The 18,117-nt window shown below is 38.2% G+C and overlaps 1 protein-coding gene across 1 annotated transcript in view; it reads left to right on the top strand.

Annotated features, from left to right (window-relative positions):
* The window catches only part of gareml (GRB2 associated, regulator of MAPK1-like), a 263,131-nt gene that overhangs the window by 184,131 nt on the left and 60,883 nt on the right, over positions 1-18,117 (top strand). Inside the window, exon 4 of the mRNA XM_039748129.1 lies at positions 5,443-6,630. Coding sequence (XP_039604063.1) covers positions 5,443-6,630 — 1,188 coding nt within the window. The remainder of the gene's footprint in view (positions 1-5,442; positions 6,631-18,117) is intronic.

Raw genomic sequence — 18,117 nt, 5'->3', positions numbered from 1 at the left:
ATGTAAATGCAATTGAGACATTGGCCAGGCCAAGTTCCAAATAGTTGCGAAGAGCTGTAAGTCATTATTTATAAACACTACATCACTATTCAGTGTTCTTTTTTGCTGATGAAAAATGGTTATTAAGTGTTTTATCTTGAAGAGTGTTATTAAAGGTCAGGTCAGGTTGGAAAGCATGCACTGGTACATCGCATTGCCGCACCCACCACACGACAGAACTGCTCAGGATCCTGGTTGGCAACCCCACAGGTAGACATGCGGTCCAGTCCCACCTTCTAGAAATAACCATCAGCAGATGGCGCCTCAATCCGCTTCTATTAGCTGACGAGAATTGTACTGAATTTATATCCAAACAAATCAAATTCTTTCTAGAGACAAATACATCCCTGAGATCTCTGCAGGAATACTCTGGGAAACTCTTAAGGCCTTCTTAAGAGGACAGATTATCTCATATCTTTCCCACAGAAATAAATCCGAGCGAAGAAAGTAGCAGAGATAAAAGTGAAATTACTAAAATAGATGAAGAACATGCCAGACTACCAAGCGAGACTCTACATAAGAGGAGGCAGGCTCTACATTCAGAATTAAACCTCTTGACAACTAAAGAAACCGAACAACTAATTTACAAATCCAGACATCATTATTATGAACATGGAGAAAGCTAATAAGCTTTTAGCAACAAATTCACAAGCAAGATGTGCAACGCAATCTCGGTAATTACTAACACGAATGGAGATAAAATCATCGAACACAAAAATATAATGTACACTTTTAGAGACTACTATAAATCCCTATATACTACTGAGTTTAAAGAAGACAATATACAATCTAATGCATTTCTGGATAAATTACAGATACCACAAATTGGCGCTTTTAGTGTGGAGGAACTCGATAAACCTCTGTCATTATCAGAATTACTGGATGCTATAAAGTCACTCCAAGGTGGAAAAGCAGCAGGCCCTGACGGCTACCCTGCAGAGTTTTACAAGAAATTCTCCGCTCAGCTAGCTCCCCTCCTATTAGCAACATTTACAGAAGCCAGAGATAACCAATCTCTTCCACAAACCTTTCGCCAAGCACTAATCACTGTCTTTCCAAAACAAAATAAGGACTTATTACAATGTGCATCATACAGACCAATTTCACTTCTGAATAACAACGTTAAAATACTCTCTAAAATCATAGCTAGAAGGATGGAGAAAGTGCTCCCTCGGTAATATCACAAGACCAAACTGGATTTATTAGGGGCCGACACTTATCTTCAAATCTTGACGCCTGTTTAATGTAATATACTCACCAACTAAATCAAACACCCCAGAAATATTATTATCATTGGATGCAGAAAAAGCTTTCGACATGATTGAATGGAAATACCTTTTTACTATTTTGGAGAAGTTTGGGTTTGGCCCAACATTTGTGCATGGATTAAATTACTGTATACTAACCCAGAAGCTTCAGTTTGCATCAATAACATTTGCTCAGACTACTTTAAACTAGAGCGTGGCACAAGACAAGGATGCCCTTTGTCACCACTGCTGTTTGCAATTGCCATTGAACCACTGGCAATACATTGTCGAAATACTGATCAGATAAAGGGGATTAGCAGAGAAGGACTGGAACAGAAAATCTCATTATATGCAGATGACATGGTACTGTATATATCAGACCCAGAAAATTCTCTGCCTGCAGTCTTAGCAGCACTCACAGAATTTCAAAAGCTCTCTGGTCTCAGAATTAATCTGAATAAAAGTGTACTCTTTCCGGTGAATTCGCAAGCATATAATATTAGATTAGACACCCTTCCTTTTATCATTGCAGAACAGTTTAAATACCTCGGGGTAAACATCACAAGTAAACATAAAGTTCTATATCAACAAAATTTCGTGCGTCTGCATGGAAAAAATTAAACAAGACTTGCATAGATGGTCAACCCTTCATCTCACACTAGCTGGAAGAATTAACACTGTTAAGATGAATATTCTTCCTAAGCTCCTTTTTTTATTTCAAAACATACCAATATACATTAATAAATCGTTCTTTAAGCAATTAGATTCAACAATAACCTCATTTATTTGGAATTCTAAACATCCACGCATCAAAAGAGCGACCCTACAAAGACAAAAGGCAGAAGGCGGCATGGCTCTACCTAACTTCCAGTTTTATTACTGGGCGGCAAATATACAGTCGATAAGAACCTGGACACAAATAGAAGAACATACACAGGCATGGACCGCAATAGAAGTAAAATCCTGCAGTACTTCTTTGTATTCCCTGCTCTGTGCTCCAATAAACACACGTTATCGGCAATACACTAATAACCCAATTGTGCTCCACTCACTTAGAATCTGGAACCAATGTAGAAAGCATTTTAAGACGGAGAAGCTTCTTTCTGTGGCACCCTGCAAAAGAACCACCTCTTTCAACCCTCACAAACATATGCAGTTTTAATATCTGGAAAAAATTTGGACTTAACTTGTTAAGAGATCTTTATATAGACAACGTCTTTGCATCCTATGAACAATTACAGTCCAAATTTAACATTCCAGCTACAAATTTCTTTCACTATCTTCAAATCAGGAACTTTGTTAAACAGAACCTTCCAGATTTTCCTCATCTTGCACCCTCATCCACGCTGGAAAAAGTATTGCTCAATTTCAAGGAGTTAGACTCCATCTCTACAATATATAAAATCCTTTTACAATCCCTTCCTTTCAAAGATCCAAGAGGACACTGGGAAAATGACCTCTCAATTAATATATCAGAAAGGAGTGGAAAGTAGCAATGCAGAGAATTCACTCAAGCTCCATATGCAAAGCATACAATTATACAACTCAAAATTATATATGAGCACATCTGTCTCGACTAAAACTCTCAAAATGTTTCCAGGGCATGATCCAACCTGCGACGTTGCAACCAAGCCCCAGCCTCACTGGGTCACATGTTCTGGGCCTGCACCAAATTAACATTATTCTGGACAAAAATTTTTAATTACCTCTCAGACAGTCTTGGACTCACAATCCCTCCTAACCCATTAACAGCTGTGTTTGGGGTTCTTCCAGAGGGTCTTAAAGTGGAGAAAGACAAACAAATTGTGATTGCATTCACTACACTGTTGGCACGCAGACTTATTCTGATAAACTGGAAGAACCCAAACTCTCCTCTTTAAGTCAATGGGAAACCGATGTGTTATACTATTTGAAATTGGAAAAAATCAAATACTCAGTTAGAGGATCTGTACAGACTTTTTTCAAAACATGGCAGGATCTAATCAGTAATATTTTGAAATGAGTTTATAAAGCACAGAGAATTTGTTGATTTAGGTATTTTTTACAAGCCTTAAATTTTACACCATTTGGCTTGCTCTCTCTCTCAAGGGTGGGGATCGATCTGTTCTTAGCATAATTCTTTTTTTGTAAAAACTTGATTACTATGTATTGATTATAATAAAATTAATAAATAAATAAAAAAAAAAAGAAATAACCATCTATCTGCCACAGCCAAGTGTTACATGGGCACCCCCTTGGCCTGGTCCAGCCACTCGGGTCCGCAACAATGAGGATCCTGCGAATCACGCCACATGGCCGCAGTGCCGTAACCGAAGTTCCCTCACAATGCAGGTAATGTGCCTCATTTGGGATTCCATGAGCAACCGCTTATTTAACACAAAGTCAAACCAGCAGTACCCAAGAATTCTCCCAAGAAACACAGCACCAAAGGAGTCCAGTCTTCGTCTCAGGTCACTGGATAGTGTCCATGTCTCGCCAACCATATAGCAAGACAGGAAGCATAAGGACTCTAAAGACTTGGACCTTTTTCCTTTTGCATAGATATTGGGAGCACCACACACCCCTTTCCAGCGACCTCATGACCCCCCCATGCTCTCCCAATCCGACTACTGACTTCAAAAGAGTCACCAGAGACAATGAATGTCACTGCTGAAGTAAGTAAACCGTATTACAGAAAAAAAAAATGTTAAGTAATAAAAGTCATAAAACCTGACAAAAAGCAGTGACTAGTATCACATTATTACATAGTTCAGTATGTATATATACTATATATAATACATTTCTGCACAGGATAGCATGGGTTTCTACATAAGGAAACTGGTCTTGTGGTTTCCCACCTGAAAGAATGAGCACTAAGAAGGTATAAGACAGGGGAAAGGTCCTGATAAGAGACTTACCAGATTAGATAACAAGTGATCTCTTTCCATATAGTGCATGCTCCAGAATGGGACACCAATTAACAGACTTGTAAGCTTTGAGTCTTTTGCTGTTGTGCCAGTATATAACACCAGGGTGTCTCAAAAGAAGGACACTGGACCTGGGGCAGAATAGAAACAGTTCATAGTGGTCTTGCCCTTTGAACTCAGATTACAACAGAGCAGCTAAGACTTATTTGCTGTGTCACTGATGACATAGGTTGGCCGGAATCCGGGTCAGAATGGATGGTCACTTACTTGGCAGGAAAGCCTTTATGGAAGGACGTGGATAGACAAGTGTCCCAACCAGGTTGATTACTGGTGTCTCTTCCAGCTGGGAGGCCATAATAACAATAGGACAGAGGGAGACTGCATCCTGGTGGCATGTATTCCTCCTATCCACTCAGTCTGTCATTCGTCTGGTGGAACATTTGTACACCTGTAGGGCATATTGGGAGCTGTAGTCCTGATGAGCAGCCATGTTGGGCCACCAGGGGGATCTGCAGAGGAGGGATATGCCTGGTTTGTTGAGCTTCCATCAAACCCAGAAGTGTTTCCATCGTGTAATGCTGTGGCACCGGATGTACTGCTGAGTCCAGCATAAATGAAGCTGTCCCACCACACTCTCAGACTTGGGAGTTGGACAAGGTGAGCCTGGGAGGAATGAAAGAGAATTGTGCTGGTTTTTTTTATCAAGACCTTGAAGAAGAAGCCTATTAAGGTATTTTGTGTAAGTGAAAATCATTTTCTTTATGGTTGTGCCTGGGGTTTAGGGGCCCAATAGAGGCCACAGCTGTTTATTTGTCATGGCTGTCTGTTGCTCCCAGTAATGATCCGTTTATCAATTTTTTTAGTAAAATCTTTATCATGAATTGGTTTTATCACATTTAATTAATTTGTTTCCTTTCAAAGTTGTACAAGCAGTTATTTTTCAGCCATTCTCGTTCCTGTTTAGTGTTGCTGGGGATTCTCACTCTCATGGGCACATGTCTGAAAAGCAACTCAGGCCACCATTAGGACACAATTGCACATGCTCACATCAGTGTAGTTTAGACTTACTAGTCAACCTTGAAATGTGCTGTAACTTTTAACAATACAAGGATTCTCAAAGGAAATGTACATAAACAGAACAAAATAATTTGCTTATGTAGCATATGCAGTAAATCTTTTACAAAGTAGATTATATCTGTCTTATTTGGGAGAAGCATCCTTCTTAAGTGTGTGGTTTTTATTTATTACAGGTGGTCTCTGGAGAATTCAGTGAAGACAGTGAAGCATACAACTTCACGTTGCATGCTGGTGATGAGCTCACATTAATGGGACAGGCAGAGATCTTATGTGCCAAGACTGTAAAAGAGAAATCTCGGTTTAACACGATTCTGCGAAAGCTGGGGAAAACCAGCACTCTAAGCAAGCAGGTAAAAGGGAAGATGCCCTGTTTAATTTGTATGAATCACAGAACCAATGAAAGTCTCAGTTTACCATTCCAGTGTAAAGGCAAATTCAGCACCCGCAGTCCCCTAGAAATCCAAATGCAAGAAGGTGAGCACACCATCCGGAGCATCATTGAAAAAGTTCGTCTGCCTGTCAATGTAATAGTTCCCAGCAGGCCTCCAAGAAATCCATATGACCTTCACATCATCCGGGAAGGCCACCGTTACAAGTTAGTGAGCATTATCTCCAAGACTGTAGTTCTGTGTTGCATTCTACGGAAAGAAGAGGTGGCCCCCTTTCATTTTTTGCTGCTGACGGATATGCCCCGCTTCTTGTTGCCTGAGGGTCTCCTTCGGGGAGATCCTGTGTTTGAGACAGCCACACATGAGAGTTCGTTATTTTGCCAGGAGCGGTTCAACCCTGATGAGTATTCCAAGGCAGTGAGAGAGGTGAAAGCAGATTTTACAGACGAGTGCACAAGTCCACGACGGATCAGGGTGTGCTTACAGGGTTTAACCTCAAATTCCTTGAACTATGCACGAGATGAGCTGACACAGTCTTTTCAGCGACTATCTTTATGTGTTTACAGTGGCTCTTTGATGCACGCTAATGGTGATCACACCCAGAGTTGCAGAGACTCACTGGGAGAACAGCAAATCATGCCTCATGAACTTTTAACACCAGCTGAAGGTAGTGAAAGTGAACGAGAATATGTAACTCCTGACTGGGCAGAAAATGAATTCAGGACTGTGGAACAAGCAGAAATTCCATATGAGGAATTATGGACCAGTCCAAACATGGGGAATTTAACAGATGTCAGTGGAAATGTACAAAGTAAAGAATGTGGAGTTAAAATAGAACAAAATCTTATTTCTTTCCATTCATCCACATCATCTTTGGAAGGACCTGTGGGATCACCTAATATTGCAATATTGCAAATGGAGGAAAGCAATAAAGTGCCAACGCCTCCTCCAGTACCTCCAAAATCAGAAGCTGTGAGTATTTTTGTATTTTTTGTGAAAGCTAATTTTGTGATTAGTTGGTTACTGTTTTAATTTAATATATTTATACGCTAAGCAAAACTTATTTTTAAAATTAAATTACAAGGTTAAATCAGAAAATAAAGGCAATTTGAAAATTATGCATCGGATAGAGGCTGACACAAAGCAACACATTTGCGATGGCTTATGAATAGTTTGAATACACACAGCACAGTGTTCTGCTGTTAGCGTAGGTTGAAGCTAAGGTCAAGTAAACGTGGATGCTCTACTGTGGGATTGTATCATCAGTTTCACAATATGCCATTGTGAGAATTCTTTGTGCAGAGGGAGTGAAACCTGCTGAAATTCACCAAAGGATGTTGGCTAAGTATGGAAATGTAAACAGCATGACTCAAGGAGAAGTTTATGAATGGGTAGAAATTTTTAAAGTTTTGGTCTGAGGTTGTTGATGGAGAAGTATAGAGAAGGCCAGAAGCAGCTGCATTGCGTCTTTGTGGACCTGGAGGAAGCATATGACAGGGTGCATGGAGAGGAGTTATGGTATTGTATGAGGACGGGTTTGGCATAGAGTATGTAAGAGATGTACAGGATATTATGAGGGAAGTGACGGATGCATGGGAGTACAACAGGGATCGGCTCTGAGCCCTTTCTTATTTGCATTGGTGATGGACAGGTTGACAGATGAGATTAGACAGGAGTCCCCTTGGACTATAATGTTTCCTGATGACATTGTGATCTGAGGCGAGAGTAGGGAGCAGGTTGAGGAGACCCTGAAGAGGTAGAGATATGCTCTAGAGAGGAGAGGAATGAAGGTCAGTAAGAACAAGACAGAATACATGTGTGTACATAAGAGGGAGGTCAGTGGAATGGTAAGGATGCAGGGAGTATAGTTGGTGAATGTGGATGAGTTTAAATACTTGGGATCAACAATACAGAGTAATGGGGATTGTGGAATGGGTGGACAAGAGTGTCAGGAGTAATTTGTGACAGACGGGTATCAACAAGAGTGAAAGGGAAGGTCTGCAGGATGGTAGTGAGACCAGCTATGTTATATGGGTTGGAGACTGTGGCACTGACCAGAAAGCAGGAGACAGAGCTGGAATTGGCAGAGTTAAAGATGCTAAGATTTTAATTGGGTGTGACGAGAATGGACAGGATTAGAAATGAGTAAATTAGTGGGTCAACTCAGGTTGAACGTTTGGGAGACAAAGTCAAAGAGACGAGATTGCGTTTGTTTTGACATGTGCAGAGGAGAGATGCTGGGTATATTGGGAAAAGGATGTTAAAGATAGAGCTGCCTGGCAAGAAAAGAAAGGGCTAAAGAGTAAGGGCTAAGAGAAGATGAATGAATGTGGTGAGAGAGAACATGCAGGTGATGGGTGTGACAGAGCAAGATGCAGATGACAGGAAGACATGGAACAAGATGATCCACTGTGGGATCCCCTAACAGGAGCAACTGAAAGAAGAACAAGAAGAAGAAGAAGAAGAAAGTTTTAAAGCAGGAAGAACAAATGTAATCAATGATGCTCGATCTGGTTGACCAAATACATCACATATACAAGCTGAAATTGACATGGCAAATGCCTTCATTAGAGAAGACCAATGGTTTACACATTTAGATATGGATTTACACATGCCATAGTGCATGATGAATTGGGGTTTGCACAAGCCTATTGATTTACCCACATAAAAGGTACAATTTAGGCTTTTCTGTTTTGATAGAAACAAAGATGTTTGGGGCACATATGATTCAGAACAGTGTACAAGGTTGACTGAGTGGTCACCAAGAAGGCTTCAACCCTCACATATTCTTAGGATTTAGTTGTAAGGAGTATGAATTTAAAGCTTCATAAGTTATTAAAATAAATTTAGGAGTCACATTTAAACTCCTGTATTCTTCCTGTAGGAAGATGAATCCAATTAATAATAGTGAATGCATGGTATAGTATTTCATCACCAAGAACAGTAAATTTGAATTAACCTTCCTCAGTATTTAATAGTTATTTTTGAATATAGCTGAAGTGGAAACTGTATAAGCCATTGTAAAGCTAGACTACAGTGATAGTCAAAGAATATCTCAGGGGAACATTATCTGTTTTGCTAGTGGTTAGATGTAGTAGATCTGCACACAACCAAACATTATTGTCATCTATTCATATGTATTTTAGGTGATTAGGAATACATCCTAAGGACGAGTTCACAGTATAACAATGAACTGATATACAGGATGGAAAGACTCAGTCTGACAGTATTGCTTATACACTGAATAGTCTGAGAGGAAATAATACACTGAAAATTTTTAAGTCACCGTACCTTGCCTTATCAAAGTTACGCTTTAGTAACTTCATTTTTTGTACAAACTAACGGTTAAAATTTAATCCTGATCTCAGATGACATATTGAAATACATGACAAAATCCTTTCAAAAATAATAAAGATAGCTACACTTGCATAAAGCAGCTTCCTTATCCCAACGACCTTGATGAAGCCAAGGAAGAAACCATGACTTTCCTCAGAAGCTATCCTGAGTGAAATAGCAGTTTTAAATCCACATTGTGCTAAACTTGTTAAACTGAGATGTAAGATGAGCTTTCAGTGATCAGTTCTGTCACTCAAGAGAGTAAATTGGGTTCTTCAGAAATGAGGGATGCATTTAGAGTTTCACTCATTATTATTAGCGGCATATTTGATTCAATAATGAGCACATCATAGAGCTGGGTGTTACCAAGCTATACATTACAGTGGAGTGTGCACATATTTTCACGGTTCATTTTGAAAGGCGTAAATGCTTAAGTTTCACTATTACAAACTGTCACTTTTTAAAACTAAAGGTTTCTTCTTTTTGCTTCTAATATAAAGATTATTTTTGTCCATTTTAGAATGGTTTGTTATGATATCGCACAAGTTGCTTGGTGAGAGATAACAAGTGAATGTCGCTTTATGACAGCCATTTTATTTATGAATTAGAACTGGGCTTATAAAACATGTGCACTTTTATCAAAGGAATGACCCTGTTTAATTAGTTTGTCATTTTGCTTTCAGCTTTGACTCTTGTTTATCCCCCTGACTTTGAGCCTGTTTTGCTCTTTTGATTTAATAGTAATTTCGGTCATATCAGTAAACAAACCCTGCTTTGTTCTGCCTGCCATCTCTTTGTTTGACTATAAAAAGAGCTCTCCGCCTCTCTAACTAATATCCATGTCATTTTTTATCTTTTATGGAGTACTTTTAATATCTATATGATGCACATTACACATAGAAACATTCATCAAGAAGTTTTCAGAATGGAGTAAGCTTTCTTTTATGAGACCAATCTGGCCTCATGTTTACCTGCTCATCTCAAAAGGGACATTTCTCATTTTATTGAGCAATAAATGAGGTTTGATTGACAAACGTCAATGTTGTCTTATAATTGTGATAGTTGTATAATAAACAGTGATATTTTTGTTTACTGATGACAGTAAAGCCAAGTGTAGCATTGAACAGTGATAAATCTAAAATCATACACATACAGCAGCCTCCTACACCACCTCTCTTGTGTTCCCTCACACTGACTCATCTTGGCTCATTCTCAGTCTTACATAAAGCATTTTCTTTCTGTGTCAAAATGCATTAGTCACTGGTGTATAATCAATTCTTTAAAATGCCAGTCACTTAAAAACGTATTAGTCACACTTTAAAAACAGAAAAAATAATCACCAAAATTATCAAACAATGCTCTAATGACACATACAAATGTGAATCAACGGTGCAGCCAGTAACAGCGGCTAACATAGCACCTGACCAATTCATTGTTACAGCCAATGTTCACCTGGACTGGTGTGAGTAAAAATGTTCCTTCAAGAACAAACATTTTCAGTTGTGTATTATTTACAATATATACAATTATGCAATATAATCATCTATTCACATGTATTATGTTTATGCATTACATAGAATAGTTGATTTTTAAATATTTAGTCAGGAAAAAAATCAGTTGCATATTATTTACAATATTTACTATTAAGCAATATAATTATATATATCTATACTAATAAAAGGCAAAGCCCTCTCTCTCTCACTCACTCACTCACTCACTCACTCACTCATCACTAATTCTCCAACTTCCCGTGTAGATAGAAGGCTGAAATTTGACAGGCTTATTCCTTACAGCTTACTTACAAGAGTTAAGCAGGTTTCATTTCGAAATTCTACACGTAACGGTCGATAATGGTCGACAACATCCGCCATGTTGAACTTTCTTATTTACGGCCCCATCTTCACAAAATTTGGTAGGCGGCTTCCCTGCGCTAACCGAAACCGATGTACGTACTTATTTTGATGGTATGACGCCACTTTCGGCCGCCATATTGAACTTTCCAACGTCACAAATTCTCCAACTTCCCGTGTAGGTAGAAGGCTGAAATTTGGCAGGCTCATTCCTTACAGCTTACTTACAAAAGTTAAGCAGGTTTCATTTTGAAATTCTACGCGTAACGGTCATAACGGTTGACAACGTTCGCCATGTTGAACTTTCTTATTTATGGCCCCATCTTCACGAAATTTGGTAGGCGGCTTCCCTGTGCTAACTAAAACCGATGTACGTACTTATTTCAGTGGTATGATGCCACTGTCGGCCGCCATATTGAACTTTCCAATGTCACTAATTCTCCAACTTCCCGTGTAGGTAGAAGGCTGAAAGTTGTCAGGCTCATTCCTTACAGCTTACTTACAAAAGTTAAGCAGGTTTCATTTCGAAATTCTACGCGTAGTGGTAATAACGGTCGACAACGTCCGCCACTGTTGGCCGCCATATTGAACTTTTCAACCGTCTTTGTTACTTACGGACCCATCTTCAAGATATTTGGTGCACGGGTTCCCAACGCTAACTGAATCCTACTTATGTACATATATACATCCATAGCCTGCAGCTCGGTCACCGTGTGAGGCAGCTTTGGGTCCCCCATCCAAACGCCTCCCACGTTGTTGGCTGCCTGCCTGCATAAGGTCGTCCATCACTCCGGTCTCTACATTCCCTTCCTTGCTTCGCCACGGGATTCACGTCTCCCTGCTGATAACTACAGCCTTTTTATTTAATCCACGGCTTCTCCGCTGTTTTATTGTTCGTTTATTATGATTATAGTTATTGTTTAGGTATTTTAGACTTACTTTACATTGTTCAGGTACCCATTTCCATTATTATTCCAACCGTACCCCCATTAATATGTCTATCGAGGTTTTCACCATCGATCAAAGAACTGTCACTTACCGAGTGGTTTCGATGCCCGGAGATGGCACCTACCTTTTCCATTCTCTTTGTTACATATTGCACGGCCATATCAGGCTAACTCTTGATATCCGGAGGAACATTGTGTCTTATATATTGAATGACTGGGACAGATTCAAGGTGTGGACTGATGATGGTACAGGAGATAATTATACTACACAGGAGCACTATAAGAGTGAAATGCTTAAGCCCTTCACCTATGGATCAGCATGAGAGTTGATGGCTGCCGCTGAATTGTTTGGTTGTCGCTTTCAAGTGTACCGAAATGGCCAAATATTTTACACCTTTCGACAACTGCCAGTGCCTCTTAAACATCTTAGACTCACAGGTGACGATTTCAGTAGTGGACACTTTGATGTTTATGAATGTTTAAACTCTCAAAAGCTGGATGTGAAGTTATCGATGAAACCGGTTGTATGCTTACAACGTTTGACAGATGCCGAATGTCACTTCAACACAAGTCCTGCAAATACTGTCGTAATTGAAATAAACCATGAAACTCAAACCGATTATGACAGCAGCAATTCAAGCTGTGAGATTTGAAACAAGATTGCTTTTCACATGGCCAACTGTCTGTTGCATGCTCAAGAGTAAGCTCAGTGCACAGCTTGGTCATATTACAACCGGAGGGCCGAACTGACAACATGGTATACAATGAGATCCTTAACAAATAATTATTGGTATATTTTCCCTCAGTTTAAAAAGGTCTACTTTTCTTCTTAATAAAAATTTTAAGGCAGTACTTCACCGCTGCGAAGCGCGGGTATTTTGCTAGTGTTAAATATATAGTAAATTAATGTACACTACATATTTTATTAAATCTTTAGTTAATAAAAATCAACATTTTGAAATAATATTAAGAAAAAGTTTGATTCTAGTAAAGAAATATGAACACATTCTGCATACTTTATATTGCATTTTTTGAGAAATATATACTACTAGCCGTCCCCCACGGCTGTGCCTGCATAGTAGAGAAACATGACAGTGAGGAGGACCCTACTCTGGCCCGCAGCCTCTGTCTCAAATTAACATGAATATATCACTCCTGCAAGCGAACTATGATTCTCAGCAAAATGAGAGAAGTCACAAAACCAACCGGAATGTTCAAGCAAATTATTGGAAAAAAATATGTCAGATCAAAAGTCCTTTTCTTCACCCCGGAAGCACATCATTCCCCTTGTGCATGTGACTCGGACATACTTCCGGGGTGTATGGCAAATAAACATTGTTCCTCCCTGCAGCCTCTCCTAGTGGCCCCCATGGTATCCAGCTGTGCATAAAGACTCCAATGTCCATGATGCCCTGCTGGTCTTCAGTGCACCTCCATACTACAGGGAGGGCGCCACCTGGCGGCTTGGGGGTATTGGCCAGGATGAACGGCTGGCCATACACCACACTGCCATTAAATCTATACTGTATTCAGTTCTATAATTTATTGGCTTTTATTTTAAAATCTTTAAATACAGTTATTCAGGTTTACATTAAATATTCTAATTAAATTTGATTTAAAACCACCTTTATACAGAGAATTATATATTGCTTATATTGAGTCCTTTTATACTACAGTACATTAACATTCCTCAGGATCCTGTAGTTGAGATTGTCTCTTCTACTTTTTGTAATGTATTAAATGTATTTAATGTATTTGTAGACTAAAATTATTTTAAGTCTTGTATACCTGGACATTAATTAGGATATTTCCTTTTTAGTAAGAGTTTTCTCTCAAAAATAATGAATAGAAAAATAACCTGCATTGAGACAAGATACCAGATCACAGGCACAAACACAGAGCCAACAGATTGCATGATGCATCTGTTGTCCACTTTATTTAATGTATTTACTGTTTTTGGTCTAGTCAGTATACTGCCTATTTGTGATATGACATATGGAAATGTAGTAGCATTCTGATGGACTTCCATTTTCGAATGCTTCCTTAATGTGTATCAACTATGTTTTTTTAATTTGATTTTCTTTTCTTGTGAAGCACTCGGCCCTCTTTTTTTTATCCAGAATGAAAGGAGTAAAGAACAGGAGCAGTATATCAGAGCATTGTGAAAACAAATCCAGAGGGTTAATTACATTTATTGATCACTCAACTCTGTGCTTACAGCAGATCATTCTTATTAGAAGAACACATTCTGGCTTTCTAAGGCCTAACGACTGGGATTCTCTATGAGGTGATGTTTGTGTTAAACTAAAAATACAAATGTCTGTTTACAAATCCAAAAAATAAGCAATCAAATCAAACATTTGTGCAGGCATTCATGCTGAGCTGTAAAGATGGGAAACACTGCCAACTACGCTGTTAGCATTATTATTGATCTTTTTTTTGTATTCATTTTTTTATGGGCCTTCTTCCTGAAAGTCTCATGTTATTCATGGTGTACAGTATTCTTTGTAAGGCGAATGATCTGAAGAGACAGAGAGATGCTGTTTTGACAGAGTATAAGCTGCTATTCACATGCAAACCACACAGTCAGCTGCCTTAAATGTGATTGTAATAGCTTATAAGCCCACTGAAAGAGCTATTTAGCACTTTAATCTATGGAAATCCAATTTTATGTCACATTTGGTTTGTACTAAGAATAATATTCATATTTAATTCTTTAGTTATCCTTAATTTTAGTTTTGTTAAATGTCCTATTCAAAGAGAATATGGCCGCCATAAGAAATGCCTTAGCATTTTTAATATAGCAAAAAATTTAGCCTGATCCAATTTGGTATATTTGCGTTATTATTTAAGCTTCATGTGGAGATTTGTTTTGTTCTTCTGTTGCCAGCATTTCTTCACTGTATATATTTTACATCATCTTTTACTGTGCCTACCGTATGACATTAGTAGCATTAAATAAGATTTTTTTTTTTTTGTTTCATCATGTGTTACTTTATTTTTATAGAAACTGTTTAATTTTTGTACAAATCTACTTTGAAAATGTATGGCTGATGTGCACAACGTCCTTGAAAAGTTTGCTATGTACTATGTCCTTGTGAAAATAGATAGAGCCAATCCACCCAAAATGAATTTTTATTGATTAACCATTAGCAGATTAAAGATACATTTTAAAAATAACTGCATGTGTTGCAGTTTTTAGTACTGCTGATTGTTTCATCCTTTTGTTCTCTCCCAGCTTTGGGCTCCAGCATACGCTTATCAGATTCTTGTGATTTGGGTGCAAATAAGCACAGCAGGATTGAGGGTTGGGCCTGAAGTATGTTATTTTTTAACACACAAAAGAGAAAATAAATAATTCACTAATTTACAACAAGGATTTATTAAAATCTTTTAAAGTCTAAAGGAAATGTACACTTTACAGTTTATGGTTAATATGGCTAATACATTTAGTTCCATGCAGACCTCTATCTTTGTGCTAGCATTATGTTTTAATTTTTTCCAAACATTCCAAAGTGAAGATTGCAAAAGTGCAGTCTGCTTTGCTGTATTTGCTTTCTTATTTGGGATGTTATTACTATACTATTTATTATATATTTAACTAGCCATGCTGCCAGGGTTATAATCTTAATCAACACAGACCTGAGCATTAACATTTGGAGTGCACAATACAATGTGTGTGTCTCTGTCATATGCCATTTGGTATCGGTTCCAATACTAATGGTTATGACATTCATCTTTTGGAATGACAGGAACATAGCAACTGGACAGACACACTAGTGGATAATCAAACGTAGTGTTGTCTACTAGCTGAAAGTTGTAGCTGCACTGGCATAGTACAGTCTGCCCAACATCTCAATTTGACTATTGCTTTCTGTCAGGGAACTAAAATACTGAAATCATACATTGCTTTTCAGATGATTTTTTGTCAACTCTTTCACATTTTATTTATTTATTTATTTATTAATTTTATTACAATCAATACATAGCAATCAAGTTTTTACAAAAAAAAAAAGAATTATGCTAAGAACAGATCGATCCCCACCCTTGAGAGAGAGAGCAAGCCAAACGGTGTAAAATTTAAGGCTTTTAAAAATACCTAAATCAACAAATTCTCTGTGCTTTATAAAATCATTTCAAAATATTACTGATTAGATCCTGCCATGTTTTGAAAAAAGTCTGCACAGATCCTCTAACTGAGTATTTGATTTTTTCCAATTTTAAATAATATAACACATCAGTTTCCCACTGACTTAAAAGAGGAGAGTTTGGGTTCTTCCAGTTTATCAGAATAAGTCTGCGTGCCAACAGTGTAGTGAATGCAATCACAATTTGTTTGTCTTTCTCCACTTTAAGACCCTCTGGAAGAACCCCAAACACAGCTGTTAATGGGTTAGGAGGGATTGTGAGTCCAAGACTGTCTGAGAGGTAATTAAAAATTTTTGTCCAGAATAATGTTAATTTGGAGCAGGCCCAGAACATGTGACCTAGTGAGGCTGGGGCTTGGTTGCAACGTTCGCAGGTTGCATCATGCCCTGGAAACATTTTGGAGAGTTTTAGTCGAGACAGATGTGCTCGATATATAATTTTGAGTTGTATAATTGTATGCTTTGCATATGGAGCTTGAGTGAATTCTCTGCATTGCTACTTTCCACTCCTTTTCTGATATATTAATTGAGAGGTCATTTTCCCAGTGTCCTCTTGGATCTTTGAAAGGAAGGGATTGTAAAAGGATTTTATATATTGTAGAGATGGAGTCTAACTCCTTGAAATTGAGCAATAATTTTTCCAGCGTGGATGAGGGTGCAAGATGAGGAAAATCTGGAAGGTTCTGTTTAACAAAGTTCCTGATTTGAAGATAGTGAAAGAAATTTGTAGCTGGAATGTTAAATTTGGAATGTAATTGTTCATAGGATGCAAAGACGTTGTCTATATAAAGATCTCTAAGCAAGTTAATTCCAAATTTTTCCAGATATTAAAACTGCATATGTTTGTGAGGGTTGAAAGAGGTGGTTCTTTTGCAGGGGTGCCACAGAAAGAAGCTTCTCCGTCTTAAAATGCTTTCTACATTGGTTCCAGATTCTAAGTGAGTGGAGCACAATTGGGTTATTAGTGTATTGCCGATAACGTGTGTTTATTGGAGCACAAAGCAAGGAATACAAAGAAGTACTGCAGGATTTTACTTCTATTGCGGTCCATGCCTGTGTATGTTCTTCTATTTGTGTCCAGGTTCTTATCGACTGTATATTTGCCCAGTAATAAAACTGGAAGTTAGGTAGAGCCATGCGCCTTCTGCCTTTTGTCTTTGTAGGGTCGCTCTTTTGATGCGTGGATGTTTAGAATTCCAAATAAATGAGGTTATTGTTGAATCTAATTGCTTAAAGAACGATTTATTAATGTATATTGGTATGTTTTGAAATAAAAAGGAGCTTAGGAAGAATATTCATCTTAACAGTGTTAATTCTTCCAGCTAGTGTGAGATGAAGGGTTGACCATCTATGCAAGTCTTGTTTAATTTTTTCCATACAGACACGAAATTTTGTTGATAAAGAGCTTTATGTTTACTTGTGATGTTTACCCCGAGGTATTTAAACTGTTCTGCAATGATAAAAGGAAGGGTGTCTAATCTAATATTATATGCTTGCGAATTCACCGGAAAGAGTACACTTTTATTCAGATTAATTCTGAGACCAGAGAGCTTTTGAAATTCTGTGAGTGCTGCTAAGACTGCAGGCACAGAATTTTCTGGGTCCGATATATACAGTACCATGTCATCTGCATATAATGAGATTTTCTGTTCCAGTCCTTCTCTGCTAATCCCCTTTATCTGATCAGTATTTCGACAATGTATTGCCAGTGGTTCAATGGCAATTGCAAACAGCAGTGGTGACAAAGGGCATCCTTGTCTTGTGCCACGCTCTAGTTTAAAGTAGTCTGAGCAAATGTTATTGATGCAAACTGAAGCTTCTGGGTTAGTATACAGTAATTTAATCCATGCACAAATGTTCGGGCCAAACCCAAACTTCTCCAAAATAGTAAAAGGTATTTCCATTCAATCATGTCGAATGCTTTTTCTGCATCCAATGATAATAATATTTCTGGGGTGTTTGATTTAGTTGGTGAGTATATTACATTAAACAGGCGTCGAAGATTTGAAGATAAGTGTCGGCCCCTAATAAATCCAGTTTGGTCTTGTGATATTATTGAGGGGAGCACTTTCTCCATCCTTCTAGCTATGATTTTAGAGAGTATTTTAACGTCGTTATTCAGAAGTGAAATTGGTCTGTATGATGCACATTGTAATAAGTCCTTATTTTGTTTTGGAA

Source organism: Polypterus senegalus, chromosome 3 (genome assembly GCF_016835505.1).
Source record: "Polypterus senegalus isolate Bchr_013 chromosome 3, ASM1683550v1, whole genome shotgun sequence".
In the NCBI taxonomy this organism is placed as follows: domain Eukaryota; kingdom Metazoa; phylum Chordata; class Cladistia; order Polypteriformes; family Polypteridae; genus Polypterus; species Polypterus senegalus.
The sequence above is the reverse complement of the archived record's forward strand: the minus strand, read 5'-3'. Positions and strand labels throughout refer to the sequence as shown.